The sequence below is a fragment of the Aureobasidium subglaciale genome, assembly GCF_000721755.1.
Source record: "Aureobasidium subglaciale EXF-2481 unplaced genomic scaffold scaffold_5, whole genome shotgun sequence".
Taxonomy (NCBI): Eukaryota; Fungi; Ascomycota; class Dothideomycetes; order Dothideales; family Saccotheciaceae; genus Aureobasidium; species Aureobasidium subglaciale.
In genome coordinates, this window is record NW_013566990.1 from 466599 (window position 1) to 488407 (window position 21809).

General features: G+C 51.8%; 10 protein-coding genes across 10 annotated transcripts; 7 read left to right on the top strand and 3 right to left on the bottom strand.

Annotated features, from left to right (window-relative positions):
• Positions 1-17: 17 nt before the first annotated feature.
• On the bottom strand, positions 18-1877 carry AUEXF2481DRAFT_37865 (uncharacterized protein). The gene is made up of 3 exons (XM_013490424.1): positions 1780-1877; positions 693-1722; positions 18-638 (listed from the first exon to the last, which is right to left on the bottom strand). The coding sequence occupies exons 1-3, from the start codon at positions 1829-1831 to the stop codon at positions 173-175; spliced, it is 1548 nt and encodes a 515-aa protein (XP_013345878.1). The 5' UTR covers positions 1832-1877; the 3' UTR covers positions 18-172.
• A 561-nt stretch (positions 1878-2438) lies between these two features.
• AUEXF2481DRAFT_37867 (uncharacterized protein) lies at positions 2439-3328 on the top strand. The gene has a single exon (XM_013490425.1). The coding sequence runs from the start codon at positions 2635-2637 to the stop codon at positions 3028-3030; it is 396 nt and encodes a 131-aa protein (XP_013345879.1). The 5' UTR covers positions 2439-2634; the 3' UTR covers positions 3031-3328.
• A 158-nt stretch (positions 3329-3486) lies between these two features.
• On the top strand, positions 3487-6188 carry AUEXF2481DRAFT_3170 (uncharacterized protein; the record flags this gene model as incomplete). Its single annotated transcript, XM_013490225.1, has 2 exons — positions 3487-4694; positions 4745-6188. 2 exons carry the CDS (start codon positions 3487-3489, stop codon positions 6186-6188), a joined length of 2652 nt encoding a protein of 883 aa, XP_013345679.1.
• Positions 6189-7712: 1524 nt separating this feature from the next.
• AUEXF2481DRAFT_3171 (uncharacterized protein) lies at positions 7713-8541 on the top strand (the record flags this gene model as incomplete). The annotated part of the gene is made up of 2 exons (XM_013490226.1): positions 7713-7746; positions 7934-8541. The coding sequence occupies 2 exons, from the start codon at positions 7713-7715 to the stop codon at positions 8539-8541; spliced, it is 642 nt and encodes a 213-aa protein (XP_013345680.1).
• A 92-nt stretch (positions 8542-8633) lies between these two features.
• Positions 8634-9044, bottom strand: AUEXF2481DRAFT_3172 (uncharacterized protein; the record flags this gene model as incomplete). Its single annotated transcript, XM_013490227.1, has 1 exon — positions 8634-9044. One exon carries the CDS (start codon positions 9042-9044, stop codon positions 8634-8636), a length of 411 nt encoding a protein of 136 aa, XP_013345681.1.
• Positions 8861-9854, top strand: AUEXF2481DRAFT_593040 (uncharacterized protein). Its single transcript, XM_013490588.1, has 2 exons — positions 8861-9297; positions 9351-9854. The coding sequence occupies exons 1-2, from the start codon at positions 9180-9182 to the stop codon at positions 9716-9718; spliced, it is 486 nt and encodes a 161-aa protein (XP_013346042.1). The 5' UTR covers positions 8861-9179; the 3' UTR covers positions 9719-9854.
• On the top strand, positions 9855-11774 carry AUEXF2481DRAFT_592992 (uncharacterized protein). Its single transcript, XM_013490589.1, has 3 exons — positions 9855-10415; positions 10468-11506; positions 11630-11774. Exons 1-2 carry the CDS (start codon positions 9991-9993, stop codon positions 11348-11350), a joined length of 1308 nt encoding a protein of 435 aa, XP_013346043.1. The 5' UTR covers positions 9855-9990; the 3' UTR covers positions 11351-11506; positions 11630-11774.
• A 4486-nt stretch (positions 11775-16260) lies between these two features.
• Positions 16261-17046, top strand: AUEXF2481DRAFT_54064 (uncharacterized protein; the record flags this gene model as incomplete). The annotated part of the gene is made up of 1 exon (XM_013490487.1): positions 16261-17046. A coding segment is annotated over one exon (786 nt), but the record flags the coding sequence as incomplete, so codon positions are not given.
• Positions 17047-19419: 2373 nt separating this feature from the next.
• On the top strand, positions 19420-20770 carry AUEXF2481DRAFT_3175 (uncharacterized protein; the record flags this gene model as incomplete). Its single annotated transcript, XM_013490228.1, has 2 exons — positions 19420-20558; positions 20608-20770. 2 exons carry the CDS (start codon positions 19420-19422, stop codon positions 20768-20770), a joined length of 1302 nt encoding a protein of 433 aa, XP_013345682.1.
• Positions 20771-20821: 51 nt separating this feature from the next.
• AUEXF2481DRAFT_63779 (uncharacterized protein) lies at positions 20822-21661 on the bottom strand (the record flags this gene model as incomplete). Its single annotated transcript, XM_013490520.1, has 2 exons — positions 20822-21137; positions 21189-21661. The coding sequence occupies 2 exons, from the start codon at positions 21659-21661 to the stop codon at positions 20822-20824; spliced, it is 789 nt and encodes a 262-aa protein (XP_013345974.1).
• Positions 21662-21809: the final 148 nt, after the last annotated feature.

Below are 21809 nucleotides of genomic sequence, written 5' to 3' on the forward strand. Positions count from 1 at the left end.
TTTCATAGAAACAGAACATTCAGATACTTTGACCTAATTTTGGGTATTCCTTGTCAGCTAATTTTGCCTTCGCCATGCTGGTCTCGCCATACTGGTCGAGAAAAAAACGCCTGCGCTCCGAGAACTCCGTGATAATTCGCACCTCATTAAACCATGCATTCGTCCAACCAACTCAGACAGGAAAGCCATTAAAACCAATGCGCAACTTGCCGCGTGCGCCGTCGGTGTGTTCGTTGTGCCACTTCGACTTCCATGCGATTTCGGCATTCTTTGCTTCGTTGAATGCGGCTCTGCACTCTTCTGGCAGTTCATCGAGGACATCCTGCGGGATGGTCGAGAGCCCGTTAGTAGAGAGATCGTCAGCATCGCCATCCGGACCAGGAACGCCTAGGTTTGCTCTTGGTGCACTCTCAAAGTAGGTGTCGGTGACAAGGTAGTTTCTAGAGATGCGATCGGGAAGAGGTTGGAAGACAGCGGGCTCTCCGTTTGAATTCGGGGCGTCCTCGGTCGACTTGACATGCTCCCACTTGACGTGAGTCGGTTGCATGATTTTGGGATAGAACATGAGATTGGTGTTGATGTCGTAGACGCCGTCAAGATTTGCGCGGCGTGCGGCAGTCAGGTTGGAGTTGAAACGGCTATTTATGGTCAGCGAGAGAAAATAGAAGATCTTGGGGCGACTGGGTAGATACCTTGCTTCTCTGGCATGTTCAAACTGCCAGTTGCCAGTGGTAACATTGGTCTTTCTCTTTCCTGGAGCAGGCTTGCCCGGCTGGAGTGGGACACTAGGAGCATTGTTGTGGTAGACCTGACTGGCTCCGTGCCATGCGACATACTGATTCTTGTTGTATGCCTCGCCCGGAGGAGGTAAGCGGTCGTTGGGATCGGCCAATTCACCTTCGATGTCACCTCTCTCCTTGGCTGCCTGGACTTGGTAATCGTCGGTGATCTTGCGGCCTCCGATAACGATGCGCGCTCCAAACTCGCGGAAAACAGAGCGGGCAGTAACCACACCGATTGCGCGACCCTTGTATGAATGCGGGATGATGTCGCGAGAGATCAAGTCTTTCTTCTCGTCCTCGCCGATGATGATCTTGTAGAGCTGCAGATGCTTGGTGAAGAAGAGGTAGCTGTCACGGAAACCAGTGCAACGAGCGGGCTCGGTCGACAGCATGTAGAGTCTGTCGCCGCGGCCTAGAATGGTGAAGACGCGCACACGGTAGTCGCGGCCGCCCTGCAGATGGCCGTCCTTGTTGACTTTGGTCTCTCCCTCAGGGTCCTCTGGAAGCGCGATTTCGTCGTTGATCACGTCCATCATGTTGCCCTCCTTGTCGATGGGCACTCTGGTTGCGTGTGAAGGGCCTCCTCTAGGTCTGCCTCTGAAGCCGCCGCGCGGTCCTCCAACTCCTGATGGGCGACCTCTCTTTCTGCGCGGGGTACCAGATTCTGATCCGTGAGCAGTACCGGGCTCTGGAGTGTCCCAGTCTGGGCGAGGACGTGTAGGTGGGCGACCTCTGCCACGTTTGCGCGGAATGGTTTGGATGACTGGTGGACTGCTGCGATCTCCGGCGTCTTGATCCTCTTCGACTTCTTGTTCGCCGTCATCCTCTTCGGCGCCGCCGTTCTCGACATGATCCGCATCTCCGTCGTCCTCGTCTTGCACAATTGGGTCCGGCATCTCTTCATCGGATACATCGACCTTGACTGCGGGAGTGGAATTTCCTGAGCAATTGTTAGTCGGATAAATGTTGCGCGAAACAGATGGCGAGCTGTACGTACTTGCTGACAAGCGCAGCCTTGGGCCACCGCCTCTACCCCTTCCTCGTGGCATGGTTGCGATCTGTACGATGTTGTGTATTGTTGGCGCGTCGAGCTGCTCTGTTCTGGCGCCAACCATACTCGACCCTACACGCGCGATTCGGTAGGGTCGGCCTTTCGGCAACTCCCGCTCCGACACGTGGCTATCTTATCTCTCAATTACGATCTATGTATTCGGCCAACTATGAGAATGGGAATTACCTATTCATATCCCGGATCAAATCACTCTTGACAACTCGACATCAGTCCTCTTATGTATGGTGAAAATAGGCTTGATCAACTCTGTTGGTATCTTGCCAGGAGAAAGTACGAAAGTGACGTATAGCCGTTGCCAGTCGCCAAAGTTCGCCTAGAATGTACTTGTAGACTACCTTGAGTCCTTGACCATGCCGTCTAATGGAAGAGATGCAGATGGTGCACAAAACAAGCAGTTGTTCCGCATAATTTGCACATGGCATCCCTGACTTGACCAAATATTTCCCTAGATTGGTAAATCATGGATCTGTTTCGGGACGCCTCAGCCAAGCGGTTTCGATTGATCTGCGGTCAGTCACCGAGGGCCAGGGCGAGTCCTTGGGGCAGATGATGCATGATCAAGACAAGCCGCACATGATGAGGCTGTGGGATGCGGCGAGGCTTGCAAGCGACAGTGTTCTCCCTGTCGCTTGCCTTGGGTCCTGATTTTTCGTTCCTGCAACGTCTTGCAAGACTACACGCATACCAGGATTGATTGCTGGGAATAAGCAACATCAGGCCTCGAGTCTTGAACGAGCTGGAGCGTTGGACTGAAGTTTCCCCGCTAACGCCATCAATGACATGGCTCGCCCAGACGCTTCATTTCTTGCACCGGCCTTCAGCACCATTTCATCCTCTAATTATTCTCCTCATCAATCACCGCTCGCGCGCTCTGAATCGTCATCAATCCTGGCGTTGAATCGCAGCAGCAATCTTAACCCTTCAGGACCTTCTGATCGGAAAAGACCAAGACTTTCCTCCTCCGTCTCCTCGAATAAGCAGAATTCGCAGAGAAGACCTCGACCTCCGCCATTGTCATCTAAGTCTAGCAGTCTGATACCGACCGTGTGCATCGAGCCTGCTCCTGCCGACCCGTGGTCTACGAGAACATTGACAATGTCTTCACCCTCATCCTCCAACCTGCCTCAGCAGTCCCCTGCCGCAGACTTGTTGCGGCAAGCAATGATGCAAAAGTAAGCTTGCTCCGCTTCTTTCCCTTGTGCTTTCGATCTTCTGCCTTCGTCCTCGGCCGATCCGGCGTCTCCGCTGTATTTTCTATTCAACCCGGTGCAGCCATGCTTCGGACCACTGGGTGCTCGCTGGAATGCTCAGTTGCCGGCAGCCGCTTCTAGAAGCACAAAGGCCATGTGGAGAGTAATCAATGTGTTCTTCTCCCGCCGGCTTTTGCAGCGAAAAAAAGCTGTGGCAGATGGCCGTAATCTGCAGCCGCTCGTCATCGGTCGGTCCGAACGCTCGACAGTGGAGCAGCCAATTGTTACGTGCATGGCAAAAGCTCAAACCGGCAGTCAAATCCAACAAAACACATATCCGACTCATCCTCAGGACTGCAATTGTTTTGACTGACGATTCTCATTCCTGCCCTTGTCAATTTATGCACGCCTCGAGTCCTTGATTTGTTTCAGAAAATTCATCATGGCCGACGCTAATCATCTTCGTCCCACTAGTACTCGAGCACCGGACGAAGATTCCGATCATGTTGGCTCGGGCGCATCAACACCTCCCGGCGGTGTCTCAACGCCCCGTCCTGATTTTACCGATAAACGTCAGCCCGAATTGGCCCACGCCTACTTTGCTCAGGTTTGTGATTCTCTCTATACTCCTCACACACCATCCACCCACCCTGCCCACCCCTCGGCCCTCACCCTCAGCCTCACACATGGCCCGAGCCTGAAAATGAACCCTTCAACCCCGTCCATCTCTGCTACCAGCGGCGCCCCCCCACCAACTGCTCCCAACTCGCCCAAATGCTCGCCTTCAACCAGCGGCCAAGGACCGCCACTACTCCCACACGAGCAGACAGACTCTGCCCCACCTTCGTATCCTACACCACCTCTGTCGTCGGCTTCCTCTCTTCATGGCCAGCAGGGCGAGGAAGAAGGATCTGCAGAAGTGCAGACTCCGGTCGAGAACAGCACATCCGCAGGGCCAGCAAGGCTCCGTAGTTCAACACTGCCTTCGAGCGCCGTAGACACCATCATTTCCAGACCCCATGTTTCAGCACATATCTCGAGCCCCGCTACTCGACCCATCACTGTTCCTGAATCTTCACATTCTTCTCGTCCTTCTTCACCTGAGCCTGAACCATTGGATAGTGAGAATAAAGAGCTAACACAAGACTCGAAGAGTACTCCGCCTCGAACACCGCGGGCCTTGTCACACAATGAGCCTGCTGCTGCTGCGGCAGTCGAAGAGGCACCTGCTTCCCTCGCCCCTCAGATCTCGACGATCGAGAAGAGCAGTCGTTCGAGTTCAAACCAATCGAGTAACCAACCTACTGTCGGCGTAACCAAAGGCCAGCTCTCAGTCAACATTGTACAGGGAAGAGGCCTCAAGCCCAGCACCGCCCCTTACGTCGTCTGCATTTATCAACTGAACGAAGACATATCTGGTGGCGCTGAAGTAGATGCTGTAAACAGCAAGACACAAGATCAAGAAAGCAACCAGGATGAGAATTTGGCAAGAGGAGTCGCAATGAGAAGGATGGGTAGTGACTCAGGAAAGGGAATGAGCATTCCTAACCTCGGCAGTCGTCAAACCAGTCAGACCGATATCCCCAAGCTCAAGAATGCCGCTTCCGATCAACTTGTTACTGAGCCATTGTGGAACCATAAGGCGGTTTTGTACGTTACGAACCTCGATCCTTGCAATACTCATGCTAACCGAGCTCCAGCGACGTCGTCGGCGATCAGTCCGAACTGGACATTTCCGTGTACGACAAGAAGAACCAGGAAGCCTTCATCGGGCATGTCCGTTTCAGCCCCAATCTCGAGAATTACGACGCCCCTCACGAAGCCTGGTACAAACTAAAGCCTAGAGAAGGCGAGACCGATAATGTTTCCGGCGAGATCCAGCTCAGGCTCAGCTTCCAAAAGATAGACAAGAAGGCCTACGGACCAGAGGACTTTGAAATCTTGAGACTCATTGGCAAGGGTACCTTTGGACAGGTTTTCCAGGTGCGCAAGAAGGACACGCAACGAATTTACGCCATGAAGGTGCTCTCCAAGAAGGTTATTATCCAAAAGAAAGAGATTGCACACACTATCGGCGAGCGTAATATTCTTGTACGCACTGCCACCGCCGAGTCACCTTTCATCGTTGGGTTGAAGTTTTCATTCCAAACTCCTGCGGACCTCTACTTGGTTACCGACTATATGTCGGGAGGAGAACTTTTCTGGCATCTTCAGCGAGAGGGACGCTTCCACGAGGGCAGAGCCAAGTTCTACATTGCAGAGCTGATCCTAGCCCTGAGACACCTTCACCAGCATGACATTGTGTACCGTGACCTGAAGCCGGAGAACATCTTGCTAGACGCCAACGGTCACATTGCTCTTTGCGATTTCGGTCTTTCCAAGGCCAACCTCTCCAAGGGCGATACCACAAACACATTCTGCGGCACCACAGAATACCTTGCGCCCGAGGTTCTGCTCGACGAGCAAGGCTACACCAAGATGGTAGATTTCTGGTCGCTGGGTGTTTTGGTCTTCGAGATGTGCTGCGGCTGGTCGCCATTCTACGCCGAAGACACTCAGCAGATGTACAAGAACATTGCCTTCGGTAAGGTCCGCTTCCCCAGAGATGCTTTGTCGACAGAAGGTCGCAACTTCGTCAAGGGACTACTGAACCGCAACCCAAACCATCGTCTCGGAGCCAAGGCTGATGCTGATGAGCTTATGGCCCACGCCTTCTTCGCTGACGTTGACTGGGCTGCCCTTGGTCGCAAGGCACTTGTGCCACCCTTCAAGCCCAAGCTCAAGGGCGAGTTGGATGTCAGCAACTTTGACCCAGAATTCACAAACGCTTTGTCGAGCGGCAACTCGTCATCTCTCAATGCTCGCGCCGCGGCTCTGGCTAGTGGCGTCAACCCAGCCAGCACACCCCTTAGCCCCACACTACAGACGGCATTCAAGGGCTTCACATTCGTTGACGAGAGTACTCTGGACAAACAATTCGGCAACGACACTGCTCACTTGCACCAATCACAGCAAGATTCACAGGATTCGCAAGAGGACGGTGACGAATTGAAGAAGACTTTGAGCAAAGGAGAGCGCATGAGCGGTGTAACTTCCTCATCAAACGAACCCCAGGGCATCTTCAACGACGGTATGGACGTATAAAGTCCATTGCATTAAGCCATGATCATATCTCAAACACCTCGAAATTCATTGCTAGGGAGTACTTTCAATCCCAAATCTCTTTTCGTGTCGACATAGTTCTGGGCTTGTTTTTGACGGTGTTCTTGTTGGCTGGTTGTACGGAACACGAAACAAACGGGTCACCTGTCTTTGGTTTCTTTTGTTCTTTCGCCACCTTTTAGCAGATGGACGCGGAGTGATTGTCTGACCAAGTACATTGTAGCAGTTCGGTACGAAGATCACATGTTTTTTGTTGCATTGGGAGGAGTTTCACAGGGGCGGCGGACCATAGTCAGCCTCGAAAAGAAAAAGAAGCACAATTGTATAGACTGACAAGAGTTTCATTACTACCTACACGATGTTGCTCACACTCACCTTGTTCTCGCTATTTCTGGTGTACGACCATCCTGGGGAGGTCAAAATTGTAGACTTTAGCATATAGCTGCCATGCTGTACATTTACTTTCTCATCAGGTTAACATTTAGTAGATACCTGCGGAGTACTCGCTCTCGATAGGCCTCCATACTCACTGCATCAATCTTGGGCAATCTATCTTTTGAGCATTGATTGGCACAAGGATGGGAGAAGGTGAGAATAGCATACCTATGACAGGGTCAGCCTGGTTGCTGCCCGGAACACCCTGACACCAAATGCTCCCTGGTCTCAACTCATCATCATGCACTCTCGAGTTCTATCTCGTATATGAATATGAGGCAATACCATGTTGCGTCAATCTCTTCGGTATCTCTAGTCAATGGAGCCTCTCGTCGAGATGCAATGCTCGATTTCTGCTTTGTTGTTGCTCACGAAGCTTCTCACTATGGCTTCACCACAGCTAAGCTACTTGTCCAAGCCACCTGCAAGTTGATCACATGAGGGAGCTTGTCATGACTTGTCAAAGTGAACCAATATAAGATTAGAAAGCTAGAACGAGGTGTTTACTGTGTCAACAAACACCAATAGACGGCTCCAAGTGTACGACGGTTGAGATGGTGACAATGGTGTGATCGGCCTCGAGCTGAAGCTTGCAACGTCTAGCCCAAACCCATCACTGAAGTCGAGATGAATGACGAGAAAACAACGAATATTCAGCAGAGAAGAAGACAGCGTCAAATGAGTAGCTGAAGAGCTTAGAATACATACAAGGACTCGAAGCCCAGAACAAATGGACGAAAAGGGCAGAAAGCAGCTGGAGTGTTCCAAGGACCAAAGAACCGGGGCAGCAGGGCAGTAGCGCCGATCAGTTTCCTACCGCGGCAACGAAGATGACGTTACAGTAGGTCGTACCTGCCTCTCCACCTCTTGACGCGCTGCGACCTCTCTGACAACCTCTCTCTTCTCGATCCTCACAACCCAACGATACGCGTCGCTTTATCTTTGCACTCTTCACTTTCGAATCGCTTAACTTGCGCGATCGCGTTGATATTCTACACGAAGCTTCTACTCTTGTCAATTGTCTAAACGCATTCAACTCCGCACCCATCGCACCCACACGACAGCTTCAATATGAGCGACAAGGAAATCAAAGAAGGAGATCAGGGTAAGTCGATCGTCCCTGTCAATTTGCGCAAGCCATGGCCAGCTTCCGATGCGTCGAACCAAGGACGCGACGCGCCTACGCGACAATGGCAGCGTTGCCGAGGTGTCGAGTCATGACGGCGCGTCAAAGCATCGAGTCGAGTCGATGGTTCATGTTTCCATTTTCAGTGCTGACGAAAGATGAATAGTCTCGTGGCAATGGTCTGGAAGCCGTCCCGGCGGCAAAGTGTCAGAGATTGCCAAGGAGGGCGAGCTCTCAATCGAGACCAAGAATGGCAATGAGGTCAAGAAGAATGCCGACCCCGAGGACCCCGCTGTCAAGATTTCCCGCTCTGGCAACGATGTCGTCAAGCGTGCCCATGAGCTCGACGTCGAGGAGGAGGGTGACAAGCACAAGGAAGACCAGGGAGAGGAGAAGACGGTGACCAAGGATGAAAAGAAGGATGACAAGAAGAAAGACGACGAGGAGAAGGAAGAGGCAGATGGCGAGAAGAAGGAGAAGACGGAGAAGAAGGCGGCAAACAAGAAGGGTGGAGCGAAGAAGGACGACAGCTCTGCAAAGACTGGGTCGAAGCGCTCAGCCAAGGAAGACAAGGAGCAAGAAGAGTCCGAGCCGAGCAAGAAGCAGCAGAAGAAGACGGAGGATGGCGGAGAGGAGAATGGCGACAAGAAGAAGCGCGGACGACCAGCCAAGAATGGCAATGAGAGCTCCTCAGCCAAGCCCAAGAAGGAGGCAAAGAAGGCGGCCACCGAGTCGGGAGAGCCCAGACGCTCGAGCAGACTCAACTCGACCTAGTTACAGTCGACAGGCAGGGAGGCAGGCGACGAGTAGAGGGTTGATGGTCGGATGAGAGAAGTAGGTCGATAGTAGTTGTATTGGTATATTGATCAGGGTCGGCCGACTCTGGCATGGATTTCTCTAAGAATGGCTTCCTTCTTCTCCCTCATGTGAGTCTTGCGGTGTTCCCAGTAAAAGTAGGAGATGACGGGAGCTGCGAGGAGCAAGCCACCTAGCAGGGATAGGTAAAAGGCGCCACTGTAGCCATCCTGCAACCTGGGTGGGCGCTGGGCTCGCGGAATGGGGATAACGTCGGGGGAAGCAGTGGGCCTAGGCTGAGTGGTGGGAGTGGGTATAGGAGTATTGGGAACAGCGGCGGGCGAGGTAGGAGGAGCAGTTTGCGGCAAGGGGGTGTTTGGCGTGGTCTGTTGGTCTGCGAAGAGGCGGCGGGCAACAGTCGACGGCCTGGCCAGAGGAGGCAGGCGAGAGACGAGTGGAGTACGGAGACGAGTAGCGAGCATCGTAGAACAGGACCGAAGTCTAGGAGGGTGAGGTGTGTCTAGAGCGACGTGCGTGTAGAGAGACTTGGTTGTTGGCCGGAGACAAGAATTAATCGGCGGCCCATCAAGGCAAACGCACGGTCCCCATGGGTCTCGATGGAAGTTGCACTTGGACTTTTGATCTTGAGCAGCTCGAACAAAGGGAAATCATCAACAAACAACAGGAATCATGGGTTACAGTTCGGCGTCCGAGGGCGAGATAGTCCAAGACAAGGCAACTAGATCGCGACCTCCCCCATCTAGAGACAGCGCCATTGACCGCAGAAGCAGTCGCTACAAGCAGAACGGCCACCAGAACAAGCACCACCACTCCAACTACAACATCAACCACCAGTCCAACCACAACAGCCACTCGACCTCAAACAATGGAAGCAACTCGAACAACAAACGGCCCTATCCCCACCGCTCCCAGCACCATGACGACCGAGACGACCGAGACGACCGCCGCTCTGTCCACTCCTACCATTCCAACAACTCGCACGACTCTCGCCACAGCAATCTTCCTCCAGAAAAGCGTCATCGTTCTCACAGAAGTCCCGAACCTGCTCGCCAGTCCCATCGTGCCTCTCCACCTCCACCTCCCGCCGCCGTACCCGATCTCCCAGAGGAGCCCCCAGTCGACGAGGCCAAGCTGATTGAAGACCGTCGCAAGCGCCGTGAAGCCCTGCGCGCAAAGCATCGTTCGCAACCACAACCCACTCCCCTGCTTCACCAAGCTCTGCATGTTGCGACTCCTGATGAAGCAGACTCTGTCGTGCCCTCGCCTGATGTCTCTGTGCCTTCATCCCCCGCATCACCTGCCTCCTTCTCCCACGCGAACGACCACCATCTCGCCAATCCTGTCAATCCAGATCCATCCTCTCCGACTGCCACACATACTCCTTCAGCCGCTGACTATGACCCGACCATGGACATGCAACAAGACAAGCTCAAAGCTCATCTTTCAGCTGCCGCAACTCGTGACTTGAACCACCAAGACTCGTCACATGCTCCTTTACAACCTACCCAATCCGCCAAATCAAATGAACTGGACATGTTTGCAGACGAAGACAATGACGACATGTTTGCTCCGGAACCCGCTGCTGGTCACAAAAGGGACGATGGTACCCAAGCTGTGCGTTTGCCTGAAGCGAAGCAGCTCGATCGCAGTATGCTCGATGACTGGGACGATCCGGAAGGCTATTACCGTATCATTCTTGGGGAGCTCCTCGACGATCGCTACCACATCCAAACAAACCTAGGAAAGGGTGTCTTTTCCGCTGTTGTACGCGCTCTCGATACCACCACTAATCGCACCGTTGCCATCAAGATCATTCGTACCCAGGAGTCAATGTAAGCCTCTTCCACAACATCTGCCCTTCGTCCAGAACTAACATTCTACTAGGTACAAGGCTGGCATCAAGGAGATTGAGATTCTCCAGACCCTCGCCGAAGCAGATCCCGAAGACAAGAAACACATTATCCGTCTGGAGCGCCACTTTGAACACAAGGGCCATCTTTGTATGGTCTTTGAAAATCTGAGTATCAACCTACGTGAAGTCTTGAAAAAGTTTGGCCGTGACATAGGTATCAACATCATAGCTGTGCGCCAATACGCCCTGCAGATGTTCCTTGGTCTCACTCTGCTCAAAAAGTGCGAGATTCTGCACGCTGATTTGAAGCCCGACAACGTCCTCGTCAATGAGAAGCGTAACCAGCTCAAGATTGCCGATTTGGGCTCTGCCATGTCTGCTGATGACAACGATGTCACAGATGCACTGGTCTCTCGCTTCTACCGCGCTCCGGAGATTATGCTCGGCATCAAGCATGACTATGCCATCGACATGTGGAGTATTGGTTGCACCCTATTCGAGCTGTACACCGGCAAGATTTGTTTCACTGGCGCGACCAACAATCAGATGTTGAAGGGTATACTTGAATGTCGCGGCAAAATCCCGAATCGCATGCTCAAAAGATCAGAGTTCTGGGCGCAACATTTCGAACCTGACGGCACATTCTTAAGCCAGGAGATAGACAACGTCACTCGTCGAGAAGTGGTGCGCCGCATGAATATCACCAGGACCGTACCTGCCAAGGAGCTCAAGGCACGATTGTTTGCCAGTTCGAAGGGTCTCAGTCCTGCTGACGCCAAAGAGCTGAATCTCTTTGCAGACCTGTTGGACAAGTGTCTTGCCGTCGACCCGGTGAGAAGGATTACACCGACAGATGCTCTCAAACATCCATTCATCTCCCGGCCAGGGCCCGTTCCTCCCCATAACATCAAATAAGACAACCGAACAACCGGCCCTTTCGTTATTGATGAAACGAACAGGAAGAGAAATGAAAGGTGTCGATCCGCCCTATTATTCTGACCGCATTTTCATCAAGTCCCAGTGGCAGAGACACATAGGAAGATCAGCAATTCGAACGCTTACATTGCCAAGGTATTGCTGTCTTAAGGCCGGCAACGATATCTACACGGTAGCCTGTCTTGACCGACTCACCATGTTACTCACCGCTCCAGGTAGCAAGTCGTCCAATTTTAACCGTGCTAATCCTAAGCCTAGTTGTGACGCCTGTCACTCGGCACGGTCGATGCCTTGACAGCAATCTATCGTTTGAAAGAACACATATAGACGAGGCCGCATGGTCAGCACGGGATATGGAGACAAAGAGACAACTCTCATCAATTCTGTCTCAGTGGGGGCCTGCTTCGATAGCCCTTGCGGCAACAGCATCTGAGCAGCAACAGATTAGTCTAGGTTCAAAACGCAACGTGGAAATGAAGTAGAATAACAATATGCAATAGAACAAGGCGTCGATTGCGGCCGTAATTGTTCGACCCATCTTCTGGAAAAGCCGTTCGATAAATTGCCATTGAGCCGCACGTGTCTCCAAGACACATATACCGACTCAGTCAGGTCGGTGTGGTAGAGCGAGGATAAAGACGTTGTTACCCAATAAGTGATCCCTCGCCATGGCTTAAGATCTCGAGTAATCTGCGACAAGTCCAATGAGTGAATGGTTCGTTCAACGGTCGCTTCGGTTTGGTATATGTGTCTTTGCATGCGGCTCAAATAAGCTATTTTGGCAGGATGACAACGGAGAGAGAGGAGAGCAACAAGATTGGAGACATGATGCTCCCAGTGTCTTAACGGTAATTACTCGGTGCTTGCTGATCCTCTCCTTTCGGTATACCAACAAAGAGTCGTACTCGAACGTTTTTACAGAGTTACGACACTCTTCGGCCAGTCGAGGAATTCTGTTCGAGGTTCGAATATTGGCCCCCCTTTACCTTTGGACAGTCACTGTCTTGGAAAGACTTCTCGTACTGTACATGAAGTATCCCAACTGGGTCACAACGTTGCGCGCACGACGCCGAGGAGTATGAGACTTGATGTGCCTCCTGTACGGAATGAGCGATTTTGCAATATGGATGGCTGCACCAGTTTGCATAGTGGAGAGCTCATGGCTGGCGGACATGAACCCGTTTTTCTACATCTCCCCAGCGATGTGTGGTGGTGCGTGTAGGTGGTGGTGAGTTCCATGTGCACATTGTTTGACATGGCGCTGCGCTGCGTACGAAATATGACAACGGTCACAATCGATAATGTCATTTGCCTCATCCCACGGCACTTGTCGGCCCAGTAGCGACGAACGATGGTCTCTTGTAGGCATTGCCGTTGCAGACAAGGCAACGGCGGAGAGGTGGAGTGGAGTGGAGTGGATATTTAGAACAGATGGAAGGAAGCAGGGCGTAACTGTTTCAAAACGCTTGGACACTGAGCAAGAACAACGGTCAAAGGAAGAAGGCAACCATTGGACGTGGTAATAAAAGAGAAACAACAGAGACATGAAACGGGACGTTTGGGGTATATTCGACTGTTGACGTGTTTTGGAAGGAGCAAATGATGCTGTCGACTTATGGATCCCATATTAGCCGTTGAGCACGAGGACAATTCGACGTATTGATGTTTGATAGGCTGTCTTTGATGTATGAAACCTCAATACATATCATGGCCACAAATTCACTGTGACAGTTGGAATAAGATGATCTTCGACTTGTAACCGATTCATTGAAACGATTGTGAGACAGGAGAGATGAGCGCAAGCATGGGCTGCAAGACCAGCAGTAGCTACTCGAAGTGGTGACCAAGATGCAGAGCAAGGACAGCAATCACTCAGCCAGGAGATATCAAGCGTCGTTGATCGACCCATGAACCCTCTTAGCAGAGGAACGTATGGCTTGTAGAGACCTGTGGGCTGACCGCTGAGCTGTGGTATGCGCAAGCGCGCCTCCAACGTCGAGGCTCATTTGATTGGGCAGATGGGATCTGCGGATTCAGATCTTCAAAACCGTTGCTCGACCGCGCTTCTTAGCGTAACGATCGATGAAAAGGGGGTGGAAGCCTGGAGGATGGGCGTCGTGAGAATGGGCGTCGTGCGCAAGGGAGCGGTGTAAGCGTTGGCATGCTCGATCAACTCAAAATGCTATGGATTGCACAAAGCTGGGCGAAAAACGCAGGAGCGGCCAGTTGGTGATCAAGACCATCGCCCGTAAAGGTTAGCGCCAAACAAACTCTAGCGTCGTCCGACGTGTCTTTTTCCTTTCACACTCCAGTTTCAAAGGCCCCAAGATTGAGATTGGCATGGTTTTCGCGATACAATTTGCAAAGCCGTGCCAACCGCTGCGTCCATACGATAGTAGTTGCGAGATGCATGCATAGTGCGGTGCCTACGTTTTAGTTTTCGAGGTACCGAAGATGCGCCTGCAAAGTGACAGCTCGCTCTAGTTTGTACTGGACGCTGATTGTCGTTGAATCTGCAGCATTCCTCAAGACGACATGCTCTTTGTACATAGGATTGTATCAGATGGGGTGTGGTTCATGTTGGTCAGGAGCACGCGCCCACGCTGTCACAGTCACAGAATAAGTGAGTTCATGCGTGCTTATCGCCCAGCACCCCGAGTCCTAGCGCATCGGTCCACTTGCAGCAGCACCGAAGAAAAGTCGCAGACGCGGGCTGTGGTCGGTTGCCGCGGATGAGCCTTGCGGGCGTGCTATCGTAGGGTACGCATTGGCGACGCGTATGGATGGGCAGGGGATTTGCTGCAAGTAGACTGGCTTCATCGTGAAAGTGGAGGACAGGGTGCTTGCAGTCCCCTGCACCGTCCACATCTTCTTTTTCCTTTCTTCTGCCATGTTGAGTCATTCGTATGCAGCCGCAAGGTCTGGATTCTCCTAGAAGCGCCTTGTTAACCTTGACTTTCGGTCCATCTCTGCTTGTGTCATGACGTCCCAGTGGTCACATTGTGCATCAAGCATACGAAGAGCCCGCGGACTGCTCCAGCGTACGATCCTGACTCCTGAGTATCAAGGGCCTGATAGGCCAACAGCTGATCGACTCTCTGGTACGCTTCACTTACGAGCACCAACAGCCTGCCCTTCTCCTGTTGATGTTAGGCTTGGCTTCTTAGGAGGATAAGGCTGGTTGTCAGAAAGCTATACGTAACTACAAAGTAAAATCCAATATGGCTGCCTCGAAAAATTTCCAGCAGATGGATCCATGCGCTCAAATAACACGATCTTCATCTTCTCGCTGGGAGATTTTTTTTTGGCACCTGACTCTTCCCTCGAGAAGACCGGCAGGACCAATTTCCGTGCACCAATGAGCAACGGGAATTTGCTCGAAAGTTGCAACCTGTCAAGATTCCAATCCGCGGCTCGCGGCTCCAAGAGACAACCCCAAGAAGCAGGACCAAGCGTCAAGCCTCTTCGCAGCCCAAATCTTCGAGAAGGCCAAATCTTGGAAGGATGATCGACAATAGCCATGTGTTATACCACGCACTAAGGCACACACTATCTCTTTTCTAAGCGAATAGGCTTAGATAGTTCTGCCACATCCGGCGACTACGAGACTTCAGCATCGAGGAGAGCAGACACCAAGGTTGGGGTGGCTGTAGAGAGGACTTTGCACGCAGCATTTCTCTGACTAGAAACAAGATCCATGTAAGAGGGATGCGCAAGTTTTCGAAACAGTAACGATCTTTACCGGCTGCAGTCTTGTAGCTTTCCTCTGGGCGCCTGCAATGAATAAACCATTCGCGCATCGCACAGCACAGCAATGTAAATCATCCTGAGACGAAGTCATGGCTTGGTCATTCCTCATCTCTGCGAAGAGAAGAGTTACGTGTACGGTGTGCCAAACCCTGAGCGGCAAATCAGCGCTGACCACAGCGCGAAACGAAGCTGCAGCCTGCATAGTGGTGGTATCGAGGGATATCCCGGCAACAGATCTGGCGACTGCATCGAGCCGTGTGTCGCACGCGCGAAGGATGCTGCTGGCAGCCTGCTGCTTGCTCAATCGGTGCTGGTGTTTGTGGTGCCGACAATGAGTGGCATGACGACCACTCTTTGTCCATCCTTGCCACACCCAGCCGTCGGGCCAATAGAGGACAAGGAGGCATGCGGCAAGGTGGCCAAGTGCCACCTCTGCACCCAAGTTGTAAGCTTTCCCGACACGGCTTTGCTTTTGGCGCGCTTGTGCATGCCCACTGTGGACCCACCATTCCAACGACTCAGAAATAGGCACACGTTACGCCACGGTGCTAGTGGCCGGTGCACTAGTCAGCAAGCGCGGGCGTGGGTGACAGGCTTCGAGCGCCGCTAACGATCACGCAGGATGCTTCGCGTCAGGGACAGAGCTCTGAGGCCCCGCCAGAAAAAGGCCATCGAACACTCTATGCCACACAAAGTATGTCTTTGCTCCCAAGCTACTTTTAACTAGACTCTGCCGGGACCGTTTGTTCGTCATATCACCCGCCTGAGCCACCGTCTCCCGTCAATACATACATACACCCTCCTGTTCGTCGCACACGTTACGAGCAATACTACTGATCAGCTATCCCGACCGACTTTTCTTTTTCACAATCGTAATCATTCCTTCATATACCTTCTTCACTCAGTCCTTTGGAACATCAAAAGTCATTTTGGCTACATACATCGGACTTTTATATCCACAACTCTTCTGGTCCATTTCAGGAGTTCTGTTTATGCTTGCTTAAAGCATACCTTCCTTGCCTTACGAGACTTCACTAGGCATCTAATAACATCACATCAACATGATTCCCACACCTCCTCCTTCTCCTAGGTCATGTGGTGCTTGCGCGCCTGAGGATCGTTTGGGCCAGGTTCTTGCCGGATGCATCCAATTGACCGAGGTTCTTGGTGTCGGTGCCTATGGAGTAGTTTACCGCGCTTTCGATATGCGCACAGGAGTCCAGTACGCCGTGAAGGCGTTGAACAAGGTTGGACTCGAACCCAGGCAGAGGAGTTTCCAGGAGAGAGAGATCCAGCTTCATCACCAAGTAAGCCAACACCCCAACGTGGTTTCTCTGGTCAAGGTTCTGGACTCTCCGGATTGTACTTTTGTTGTTATGGAATTCTGCCCTGAGGGCGACCTCTTCTCAAGGATCACGGAACAAGGCTTCTACATTGGCCGTGATGCTTTGGCCAAGAATGCCTTTCTTCAAATCCTGGAAGCTGTCGAGTTCTGTCACTCAGTTGGTATCTACCACCGTGACCTCAAGCCTGAAAACATCTTGGTTTCCTCGGATGGCATCACTTTGAAGCTTGCCGATTTTGGTCTTGCCACTCAGGACTACTACACATCGGACTTTGGTTGTGGATCCACCTTTTACATGTCTCCTGAATGTCAGCAATCCAACTCGCGCCCCAATGCTTGCTACGCTTCTGCCCCTAATGACATCTGGTCCCTCGGTGTAATTTTGGTCAACCTGACTTGCGGCCGCAATCCTTGGAAGAAGGCATCCATGGAGGACTCTACTTTCCGTGCCTACATGAAGGATCGCAGTTTCCTAAAGTCCATACTTCCTCTCTCTTCCGATCTTGATCACATTCTAAGCCGGGTTTTCGACCTCAACCCTGCACAAAGAATGACACTTCCTGAGCTCAAACAGGCCATCCTTCTATGCCCAACACTCACCAGCGAGCCTTCTGCTCCCGCGCCTATGCCCTCACCATCTTACACTGCCGCCGATGCTGCCCGGGACGCTGTCTACCTCGCAGCTGGTCAGATCATGGAGCCAATTCCGCCCATGTCTCAGCTGTCAGCCTCCAGCCTCCAATACTCTCAACCTCCAACGGTCGTGTCACACTTCGATCAAATTCCTGCTTCCAGAAGCCCACCCATGGCTACACCGGAGCCTCAGAAGGGCAACGGTCCGTTTGCCTTCTTCACCAACGGACAATGCACTCCTCAAGCATACATTGCGCCATGGTATAGTCAATTCATGGCTACACTTCCTAAGCACGCTTCGATCTTCCCGACGCGTGTCTTCTAGGCAACCTTCCTCTTCACTTCACCTGTCCATATTCACCACCTTCATCTTTCCACATTAAAAGCAACATTACGAGACAACGCCGCATATAACGCCCACACATTACGACCTGCTTTTTCCTGCGCACCGCACGGATGTTTTGTATCCATCGCGATGACACGACCAACGTTTTTCTTTCTACCTTTCCGCCCACATCTTTGTAAATACATCGGTGCAGGCTGTTCATGGCCTTGGCTAGACTTTCGGTGGAAATTCGTTTGCGCATCATATACCACATTATTCCTGACACAGGTCAGCGGAGGACTTGCATATAAACGGAGTTTCACTTTATCTGATCTCAACAAGACACCTTAGAGTCCTTTCTGTACAAAACATTGCAAAATTTTCAAAGCTCCACCATACTACCATGCTGCTTTCCAGACCCATAAATGTGACTGCTATCGGCAAGGTCTCTAGAATCACACGCAATGCCATGCAGCGCTGATGCAAACCCATTTTGGTGCATCATCGACGAGAAGTGCGCAAGCAGGACAGCGGCGTGCAATTCCACACATGCAGCTACCCAGCCAATTGACGCCACGGTATGCATCGCTGACTGCGCCTCGTGTTGCACATACTTTTGACATGTGCAGGAAGATGCATCTTCTTGGTGCGGCTCTCGCTTGCTTGCAACTATTCTGCAAAGGTTTTCAGATACGAGTGGTCACTGGTCAGAACTTTCATGTCTTCGCGAGAAAAATGGCCGTGATTGGACAATGTAGGCCGTATGTTCGCATCAAAAAAGGTCACGGAACTCGAAGTTTTGGTTGGACAGTTGAAGCCCCCCTGCCTACTGGTATGAGGTACCACTTTATGCACGCATGTTGTGGACAAAAGGTTGCGAGGTGGCTGGCACTGGCTGGTTAAGCGCTGCTAGTTCATAGATCATGCGCGTCTTTGAGAGCTCAGGACTGCCCTGCCATTCTCACTTTTGCTGAGATCTTGAATCTCTTTCTTGGTTTTTCTCTGTACCAATCATTGGCTTGAATCTTGTGTCTCCTTCTTCTGCTTTCTTTTTCCCCGGCAAGTGCTACAGTGGTTGAGTCGGCAGAAGATTCTCAGATTTGTTCGCATTCTTCGATCGAAGGGAGCAGTCATCCCGCTGTCTATCCCATCATCTCGCTTGTTTAACATGCGAGCCACCAATCATCTCGTTGAGGATATTCATGTTCAAGCAAAAACCAGTAGATCAAGATTGCCGTTGCGTGAATTCTATCGGGGACTGATCACCCTTGTGAAATCCACCAAGCGGCTGAACATGGCGTTCATCCCAGCATAGCACCTTCGATGTCCTTTGGGACGCTTCTGTCTACTACAAGGGGGGTACACGAACGGATTACCCCCCTTGTAACAGCTGCGGCATCCACGTTCGACAGACTGGAGTAACTAGTCGAGGATCGGGATTTGCCTCGGACAAATCCAGCTGACTTTCGGGAACCGTCCTTGACATGGTGCCGGTCCGCTGTAGTGGCTGCGTAACTGTGTCACAGTGCAGAGAGTAACGACGCGTGAAACGACGACCCATTGACCCTGCTCGCTGCGGCAGACCGAAATAGCATGTTTCGCAAGACTGTACAACCCTAACAGCCGACCCTGACGGGGAAGCTTTTGAGCTTTGTGGCAGGCCTTGCGACACCTTTGACGGTTCGTCGGAGGAAGGTCGACTTTCTGCGGCTGCACGAAACCGAGATAAGCCTATTTTGGTCGATGTGTTACTGGGAATCCAATTGAGCAGGTGTGTTCTATGGATTCTTCACTTTGAGGAAGTGGTGACTGGGTTTGTTCAGATTCATCATCGAACGTTTAGCACGACGGAAGGCACGGCAGATGATGTGGCAGAAACTAGAATCCAATCTCGGGTCCAACCATCGCATTCATTTGTGATGATTACAGACACACATGGTATCAGACCACAGAGGGGTTTTTTTTTACTGAGAATACGTGCGACTTGCCCTATTCATGGCGTCCTTGCGAACGCATCGCAGTAGACAGTTTGCAGATGATCGAGAGCCTCTGCGCAACAGCAACACCCTGCGGATAGTACAGTCGAGAGTCAGGGGACCAGTCGCTTTCTTGAACCCAACACAAGCACACTACGAACACAAGATAGCCATATCGCCAAATCGAGACCGCCCTAGCACAACGGACTTGATCCCGCTTGCTGAGTCTTCTACACTTTCCACTACAAACATTGAGTACAGATGGACCGCTCGAGACAATCGTAAGGGACGACACACCCTTATCACGAGACCTCTCTCCGTGGAACATCCAGAGACAAACATCTCCACACCCAGAAGTACTACGAACTGGCGATCTATTTTGCACACGCTATGGCTGATGATAACATTCTACCCTGTATGGGACGTATCCTGGTGCGTAGCGTCCATCTTCACCCTCGGCAGCGTTCTGTGGGTGATCAACTCTCTTTTCGTCTTCCTTCCTTTGATCCGACCCTCGTCAACATTCCACGATGAGGCTCTTGTTGGAGGAGGAATCACCGCCTTTATCGGAGCAACAATCTTCGAAGTCGGAAGCATACTTCTCATGTTGGAGGCCATCAACGAGCATCGGGAAGGCTGTTTCGGTTTCGCAGTCGAGTCAACGTATGACGTGTACGCTGGTAGGGCTGAGGCTGTGATGACAAGCCACTTGCGAATCACACCCCATGGTTGTACCCATCACCATCAAAACAAGAAGAACCTGGTGGGCAAGCCAGACCGTGTAACACGCAACGCGACACCCGTTCTTCCCTCGGCCAAACCTCAGCTAGTCAAGACGGGTTCGTGGGTTTGGTGCCCTCCATGGAATCAGCTCAAAACTCACTACCTCCATGAACTCGGCTTTATCGCCAGTCTCAGCCAACTACTTGGAGCCACGATTTTCTGGGTCAGCGGGGTCACGGCCCTGCCTGGAATATACAATGTCCTCTCTCCCGGCTTGAGTGATGGGATTTATTGGACGCCACAGGTCGTCGGTGGTGCAGGATTCATTTTGTCTGGTTGGTTGTTCATGGTTGAGACGCAGAAGTATTGGTGGCTTCCAGCACCAACAGTCCTAGGATGGCACATAGGTGCATGGAATCTTATTGGCGGCATTGGGTAGGCGTTTCGCATGTTTCCCATCCTGTGACTATGCTGACCTTCGCAGTTTCACACTGTGTCCTGTATTTGGTTACGGGACCAGCAGTTGGGTGCAATACCAAGCTTCATGTTCCACGTTTTGGGGTTCCTGGGCGTTTTTGATAGGGAGTCTAATCCAGTTGTACGAATCTCTTGACAAGACACCAGTCAAAACGGCATCTTCTGTCTAAAGATGTGGCATGCTTCCGCCCTGGTCGTTCGTGGCGTGCAAGAAATACATCTCAGTCGCCACCGATCTCATGCATGAGAGCTGGACTCCAATACTCTTTCTCTTCTGCTTGAGCGTCTACCCAGACCAGGGAATCGGCAACAAGATCATCAATGACGGCGACGGCTCGTGCGCGTTCCCAACCTAAATTCAGTTGAAGCATGGAAACAGTTACGTATCCAAGCACTTGTATGGCCTCGAGGACGGTCGACTGGTCAGTATTGAGTTCCTTTGGGACAGACCGAATCATCTGCTTTGAGCCGATCTTCATCACAGTGAAACCAGAACCAAGGGGTTCTAGTGACTTGACAGCGCGAAGAATGTCATCACTATACATAGTTGTTAGCATTTGATAGTTCAACGATTCGATATGTGCATACTCGGATACTTGAAGTCCTCCACCAATGCCTCGCCCTTTTTCAACTCGTTTTCGCACTTGAAGTACTTCGATCATGCCGCCATTCTCCGCTCGAGTTTCGCGACAGACCTCGACGACGCGGACAGCAAGTTCAAAGTAAAAGTCGTTAACACTGCCTCCAAGCATCTGCGACCAGAAGCTTCCGCCTTCGTTCTTGCCGCCTTTGGAAGTCTTGTGATTTGAGCTGGCGAGCGGATCGACTCCGATTGCATTACACATGCGAGCAAACTCGGCTCTGAAGGTTGGATTTGAACGAATTTCCGCTCCATGAGTGAGAGAGAAGGAATGGAGAGCAGCTTGGAAGACTGAGAGTTGATTTGCTAGGGAGTCGGCGTGGGCAGATCGTAGGGCAGCACCATGAGAGGCATAATGGTCTGAAGTAAGGGCGTTGCGCGAGAAGGCCGACAGTCCGACCCCTTTTCTGTTACTAGCCATGTTCACCGCTGACTATCTAAGAGAATATCGCAAAGACAAATACTGCTGGAGAATTATGTTGCTTTGACAGGGTCGCGTTAGGGATGGATGATGCACAACGCCAAGGAGCAAGGGCAAAATCTTGGCAGGCTAAGCTCGGGAACAACCG